The following is a 7,104-nucleotide window of genomic DNA, read 5'->3' as shown; positions in this document are numbered from 1 at the left end:
GCTTGATGCTGGCTGGGAATTTCTCAGTGATCTCCACAGACCATTTTGTCAGCATCATGTTCAGAAAACAACTGGGGTTGACCCACTTGTAGTGTTTAAACTGTGCCACCCGCCCCCCAAAAATAGGTCTGAGCCCCCGTCTCTGTAAAGCTGACTTTATTTGGGGAAAGGGTCTTTGCAGATGTAATTAAGTTAAGGATCTCAAGTTGAAATCTTCTGGATTAACCGGGTTGGCCCTACATCCAATAACAAGTGCTCTTTTTTTTTTTTTTTAATATATTTTATTGATGTTTTTTTACAGAGAAGAAGGGAGAGGGCTAGAGGGCTAGAAACATCGATGACAGAGAAACATCGACCTCCTGCACACCCCCTACCGGGGATGTGCCCGCAACCGATGTACACGCCCTTGACCAGAATCGAGGTCTGCAGGCCGACGCTCTATCCGCTGAGCCAAACCGGTTTTGGCAAGTGCTCTTATAAGAAGAGGCGAAGACACAGAGGAGAGGCGTGTGAAGAGGGAGGCAGAGATGGGAGCGATGCTGCCACAAGCCAAGGCACATCTGGAACCACCAGCAGCTGGAAGCTCCTCTGGAGTCTTCGTAAGGAGATGGGCCTGCCGACGCCTGGATTTCAGACTTGTGGCCTCCAGGGCTGTGAGAGAATGCATTCCTGTTGTTTTAAGTCACCCAGTTGGACATAATTTGCTCCATCTGCCTTTGGAAACCCCCTCTCCCCCAGCGAGTAACCCATCTGTGAGGGCAGCTCCCACCATCCATCCATCCAGCCCATCCCACATGGAGAGCAACACTGGCCTCTTCCACTCTGACCTTCATCCATTCCCTTGATTCTCCCAAACAATGGGTTGGCAGCCACCAAGCTTCCTTTGTGACAGACAGATGTGACTGGACCTTCCCAAACCGTCATTCCAATTGTTCGCTCATGTTGGAGGCATCCGTGGTGAAAGAAATGTGGCTTAGAACAATAGGCGAGTGGAACACAAAGGCAGACTCAGCTGCGTTTCCCCATCCTTCATGGTGACTAACCCTGAAATGCTTTCATTTCACTCAACACCACGATCTGGGGCAAATTCTAGACTAAATAAATGATCATCTTGAATAAATGTTATAATAGATGAAACTAAGTGCAGTTTTTTGGTGAATTTTTTTTGTTTTTGTTTGTTTGAAATGTCCTACTATCACCTTCAGCTATCAATCATTTCTGATAGCTCAAGCAGAAGGTCATCTTCATCTTTCCCAAGATCCAGGTCGATCTCAGCTTCTAATTTGCCTCCTGAAATCTCCCATATTAGCTTCTCAAAATCGTCCTCCACAGAGAGCGGGGGCTTTCCTGTCGAAGCAGTGCTGAGTCGGCGAGTTCTCGTGGCCATTTGGGACGAGGCAGGGCCAGAGGCTTCTGGTGGAGAGGGACCTGGTAAGGACTGCGCTGGAGGCAGCACAGGACTGCCCCTGGGTCTCTCTGTCTCAGGAACTGGGACTGCTTTGTCCTCAGAAGGGAGTGGAACAGCAGCCATGGCTGCCTTTTTGGCCGGGCTCTCCTGCAGGACCCCGCTGGTGCCGAGCAGCTTCACCGCTGCCATGACAACAGGATCCATCTCCACCGCCTTGCGCCTGGGGGTCCATTTGGGGGAAGAGACCACTTGAACCACAGATGGCTTCACATTCACTTTGGGCTTAGCTTCAACCCTTTCTTCCAAGGTCCATGTCCCACGTTTCACATTGAATATCGAGTGGCCAGTCTCTGTGGGTTCCACCTCAGCCTCCTGGGATGACTTGGTGGGAAGCCGCTTCGGTAGGCTCCGGGGGATGCTCGGCACAGCGGTGAGCACTGGCGTCTCTGCTGGCTGGGCATCACCAGCGTCCACCTCTCCCCAGAGGGATGTCGGCACAGGTCTTTCCTTCTGCGAGGTTCCCTTCTCCGGCTGCTTCTGTATGTGCTTTTCTCGCCTTGCCTCACATTTCTTGCCTGGAATTTTGATGCCAACCCCTTCTGTCTCATTAGAAGCCTCTTTAGCTTCTGTTCTAGCAACATTGCTCTGAAATGCAACTTCACCTTCTTGGAATATCTTCTCTTCTTTTATACCTGACTTTTTGGCGATTCGTAAAAGCCGCCTGGTCCCCGGGGGGGCCTCGGGCTGAGGCTGGGAGCTCTGCTGCCCCCGCAGCGCCTTCTCCAGTTTAATTTCCTCCAGCGTCTTGACACGCACCTCCTGCAAAGACTTTGTCCTCCCCGCAGGCTCCTCCGATTGTCCTTTGTTGGCAACCACTGGTGGCAAAACCGATGTTGTTTTCATCTCACTCTCCGTCTTTAACTTTTTGCTTCTCTGTCTCTCTGCTTCTTGCTGCCGATGCCTCTTTCCAGCTGGGACCTCAGAGAAGGTTCTGATTTGAGCAGTGGAAGAGCTTCTCGCTCCTGTAGTAGAACCATCAGCTGGTGAAGGGCCTTCTGTCTTGGGTCCAGTTTGCAATTCTCCACGTTTCCGACTGGCTCTCTCCAGGAGGATTTCGTCTAGTGTCTTCACATGGATCTCACCAACTTTAGTAACTCTCTCTGCTGCCTCCTCATTGTTGTGACCAGCGGACACACCTAATCGTTCCTTTAGAGACTTGGACACTTGAACTTTCCTTGGTGTTTTGCCAGTTTCTGAAACATCAACTTTCTTCCCTAGCCTCTGTGCAAGGCTGCGCTTTAACGGAGGATCACCGTCACCGTCTACAGGAAATTTTCGCTTCCCCAGTCTCTCCGCGAGACTCAGCCTTCTCAATGGTTCTTCTCCTTGTTTGTTGGAGAGAGTGACTGTCCTCACCACAGTCCGGACATTCTCTTTTTCAGGACCTGCTACGGGCTGAGGCTGGAGTAAAAGACTGGGAATTCCTGAAGAACCTTCACCTTGCTTCTTGGACTTTTCCTTCATTTTCTTTGACTTAATTTCCTCAAGAGTTTTTATTCCAAAATCCAAACATTCACCTTGTTTGAAATTGACCCCAGGTTTCCGGGCAGAAGCCCCTGGTGACCCATTAGGAACCTCGGGAGGTGGTTGCAGGGTTGGTGTTTCGGTTCCATCACCTTCCTCAGAAGACTGATCATCGTCGTCTTCATCAATATCTGCAGCATTGATCACAACTGGTGGATGTGTGAGGCTGGGAACATTTCCTGAACTTTCTACTTTCATCACACTTCGCAGTCGAGGAGAGGGATTGGACCGGACAGACAATTTGTTTCGTTGAACTGGGAGCCGGGAAGCCTTCGCTTCCTCCTCTGGTGACTCCGGCACAGCGGGCAGCACAGTCTTGCTTGGAGGCAGAAAAAGGCCTTCCACATAACGTCCTCTGCTGTGATGAAAAGCGCAGTTTAGTTTTTGACATCCCACTGGTTGATTTTCCCAATAACAAGGAATCTCACTCCGTTTCTTATCAATCTCCGTGTGCCGAAACCTGCACATCTGTCTAAAACAGCGTCCTTCTCGCCATAACGTGCACACGGTTTCATTTCCTAGGGCAGCTTCACAGTGACGGAATGGACAGCTGCCCCCTCTGGTACATGTAGAATAGAAAAAGAAATAGCAGTCTTCTCCTCGATTAGACATGCTGGGTGGGTGAGGACCAGCTTCAAGTCCTTTTGAAATAGATTGAATCTTCCAAATGACAACTCAGTCACAGAGATCGCCTTTAAAATGTAATGACTAGCTGGTTACTCGCAACAGGAACAGCTGTGTCTTGACTGAGTTCCAATCTATTACGCCGTAGAACAGAAACTTTACCGAAGCCAGGACACTATCCTCGACTCCCGCTTGCTGCCACTTCTTTCTTCTTTCACAGCCGCTGCCCTCCGCCGTCCTCACAGCAGCAACACCAGCAGAAATCCAAGACTCTTAACTGGCACGTCTATGTTGACTCGTTTCCTGGTGACATGGATGGGCTTACATGAGGCCATTGCCTTTCATAAAAACTCCTCGTTATATTAGAACCTCCTGGCAGACAGTCGATGACCAATAATCCCAAATGCTCTACAACCAATCTCCCCATTTCTCTGCACGGGGACCCAGACCGAGGTCCACTTCGGGGCCTCCTGGGGTTCCGCCTGCAATGTGGCTGAAGGCAGGCCCAGGCACTGCCTTCCATGCATTCAGGGCCTCAGAGGAATCACCTCAGGGTTAAAGCCACTGCCTGGCAATGGGGACAGTCTCGGTTTAGTAAGACCCTTTCTGGGCTCCGTGGCCTCAGAGCCATAGCTCTCCCCTGCAGGCCGCAGGACAAGCATCTCAGAAGCACCCACATCTCTCATTCCCGTCTGACTACGAAGTGGGTAACTCAGGGGCCTAAATGCTGACCCCCAACTTATTGGGCAGAAAAGTTTCAGATCAATCTAAAACACAACTAAATATTTAAGATGTCCAAAACTAAAACCCTCTATAGTTAACAGTTAAGATGTTTTCACTGGGGAAGCAGATCAGGAGATGTTAGGGGTCAGGGAATCAGCTTGTTTAGATATTTAAAAAATAAACTGTAGCCGAAACCGGTTTGGCTCAGTGGATAGAGCGTCGCCCTGCAGACTGAAAGGTCCCAGGTTCGATTCCAGTCAAGGGCATGTACCTTGGTTGCAGGCACATCCCCAGTAGGGGGTGTGCAAGAGGCAGCTGATCGATGTTTCTCTCTCATCGATGTTTCTGACTCTCTATCCCTCTTCTTCCTCTCTGTAAAAAATCAATAAAATATATTATAAAAAATAAAATAAAAAAAATAAAATAAAATAAACTGTAACCAGATGCAAATGGTAGGAATTTAGGTATAGCTACCCTTAAAGGCAAAATCAACACCTTCAACTTGTTAGTCTGTAAGGAAAGAGAAAGAGCCCTAGCTGGTTTGCCTCAGTTTATACCAGTTCATCTAGTGGACTGAAAGATCCGGGTTTTATTTTGGTCAAGGACACATGGCCACATTTTGGTCCCTATCTCCAGTAGAGGTCTTGAGTAGGCAGCTGATCAATTATTGTCTATCCCTCACCCCTCTGCTCTGAAATCAATTAAATACATTAAAAAAAAATAAAGGTTGGAACAAAGGAAGAACATGAAAAGCTGTCTGAGCCAGTTCAGGCTTGCTGCCACCATGAGGCTGACTCCTTACCTGCTGTGACCGGGTTGGCTGGGGCTCAGATCTCAGACCTGGTGCAGACAGGGCACTGACTGCAGAGCTGAAGGACTCTGACTCTCCCCTCTGGTGCCTGAGGTTTTTATAGGTCTTATCAATTGCTAACGTCCAATCAGAACCTCTGGTCTAAACCCCTCAACCAGTTAGGATTTTTTTTACTTTCTCCATATTGATTGGTTTACCCAGAAATTGGATTAGAAGAGATTAAGCTCAAGAGGGGCGAGGGTATGGCTTGGGTCGTCGATTCCTTCCACAGACACTGACTGAGCTTGATGATTGTCCACAATTGTCATCCTGGGTGTGAGACAGTGAAGGGTGAAATGCGTTCCTGACTTTAGAGGCTGCTGGGAGGTCGTTGGCCACCTCAAAGTAATTCAAATTACAGTGAAAATGGCCCAGAAGGCAATGGGGGCATCCCCAAGGAAGGAAAAATGTGTCCATACATTTAGTTGTCACTCAGGTATTCTGTCAGGGGATGTAGCAGATCATTAGCTCCTCAGGGAGCAAGGAGTGAGCGACTGAAGATGTGCGTGGCCCTTCAGACCACAAGGCTTCTCTGAGGGAAGGACCAGGAGAGGCAGGGGTCAGGGCTGGGCAGGGTGGAGCTGGGCCATCCTAATGAGACCCTGTGAATGACCCAGGGCCATGGAAAAGATGGGGGTTTTTCTTGGAAAGAAGAGAGGTGGAAAGACTTCTCTGGGTGAATTTAGGATCTAAAAGGAGAAACGCTGGAGGGAAGACAGTGCCATCCTAGAGGGCAAAGGGAGAGATTCCATCTCTGTCCCGCACAGGAGGAAAAGGGTGGGTCTGCTCTGGGGAAGATGGGATTAGCTCAGCCAACTGGGCGGATAGGATGGAATGTAAGAATGGCATTAGTGGGAAAGCGGCCCAATCTGGGAGTTACACATTTTCAAGCCTGAAGGGCACTAAAGGCACAGTTTTGGGCTCTTTGAGATGGTTGAGCCAGGGACAGAAATTATCGTGGGCCAGTAACAGGTAACCCTGACAACATCATGGCAGCTGCCACCAACGGACGTTTATTAAAAGGAAGAGGTTCTTCCACAGAGAACTCATTCCAGATTACAAGTGCCTTCCCTCACTACCCCGTGTTTCCATTGTCCCCAATCCTGCCCTCATGGCACCCTTTCACTTCACCACACCCCCAATGACCTCCCTCATGACAACCAGCCCCTAAAATCCTCCCTTCTGTAAGCCTGTCCCCCAATGACTCCCTATTCTTGTCTAACATCCCTTTGGCCTACTGGATGAAATGCTTGGTGAGGCCAGGGTGTAATAATGGCTCCTTAAACCATGTGTGTGGAATGAATGCATGGCTCTTTGCAGTGGGCATTTTCTCTGTTTTCCGTGTCCCACACGGAAAAAGACAGGTTCCTGAGTGGAGGAGCTGGGGATTAAGAAATTAGAGAAAGAAAGAGAAAAGAAGGCAGAAATAGATTCATAAAGCTGCGCTAGGTGGGCACCACCTCTCTGATGGAAAGGCAGTCACACCCACCACAGACAACATAGCACATTTATTGGTTTCCAAAGGGGAGTTTAAGGTCAAAAGGAGTCTCGGGTGCCCAGATCCTATTCACCAAGATCTGGGTAAGCTCCTCATTTTTTGGTACAAGATTTAGCATATCAAGATCTGGGTAAGTCAAGGTTCTATTTGTTCCTCATTCCAAGCACATTAATAAAGATAAAAAAAATCAGTACTGATAACAGGATTCTGCCAGTGCCCTCAGGCTCAGCTGATAAGAATTAAAAGAATGTCCATGTGTCTTCTCAGGCGGCTTTCTACAGCTCTGGGTGGTCTGAGGGAGGCCAGTAATGGCCAGCCAACTGCCGCCATGTGGAACTCTTATCCTGCACAGCCTCCATTAGGCCCCCACCTTTCTACTGTCAGTCATGCATAACACGGACATTCCTGAGCATCCAG

At 49.1% G+C, this 7,104-nt stretch overlaps 1 protein-coding gene across 1 annotated transcript; it reads right to left on the bottom strand.

Moving 5' to 3' along the window:
* Positions 1-1,117: 1,117 nt before the first annotated feature.
* On the bottom strand, positions 1,118-3,953 carry LOC311618102 (zinc finger CCCH domain-containing protein 11A-like). The gene has a single exon (XM_084875318.1). The coding sequence runs from the start codon at positions 3,602-3,604 to the stop codon at positions 1,202-1,204; it is 2,403 nt and encodes an 800-aa protein (XP_084731444.1). The 5' UTR covers positions 3,605-3,953; the 3' UTR covers positions 1,118-1,201.
* Between the last annotated feature and the right edge of the window lie 3,151 nt (positions 3,954-7,104).

Source organism: Pipistrellus hanaki (genome assembly GCF_964339955.1).
Source record: "Pipistrellus hanaki genome assembly, chromosome: 2".
Lineage (NCBI taxonomy): Eukaryota > Metazoa > Chordata > Mammalia > Chiroptera > Vespertilionidae > Pipistrellus > Pipistrellus hanaki.
Note: the sequence above shows the minus strand (reverse complement) of the source record. Positions and strands in the feature narration are given on the sequence as shown.

Bases quoted from the DNA above. Each gene is read 5' to 3' on its own strand.
- LOC311618102 (XM_084875318.1), bottom strand. From the start codon at position 3,604: ATGTCTAATCGAGGAGAAGACTGCTATTTCTTTTTCTATTCTACATGT.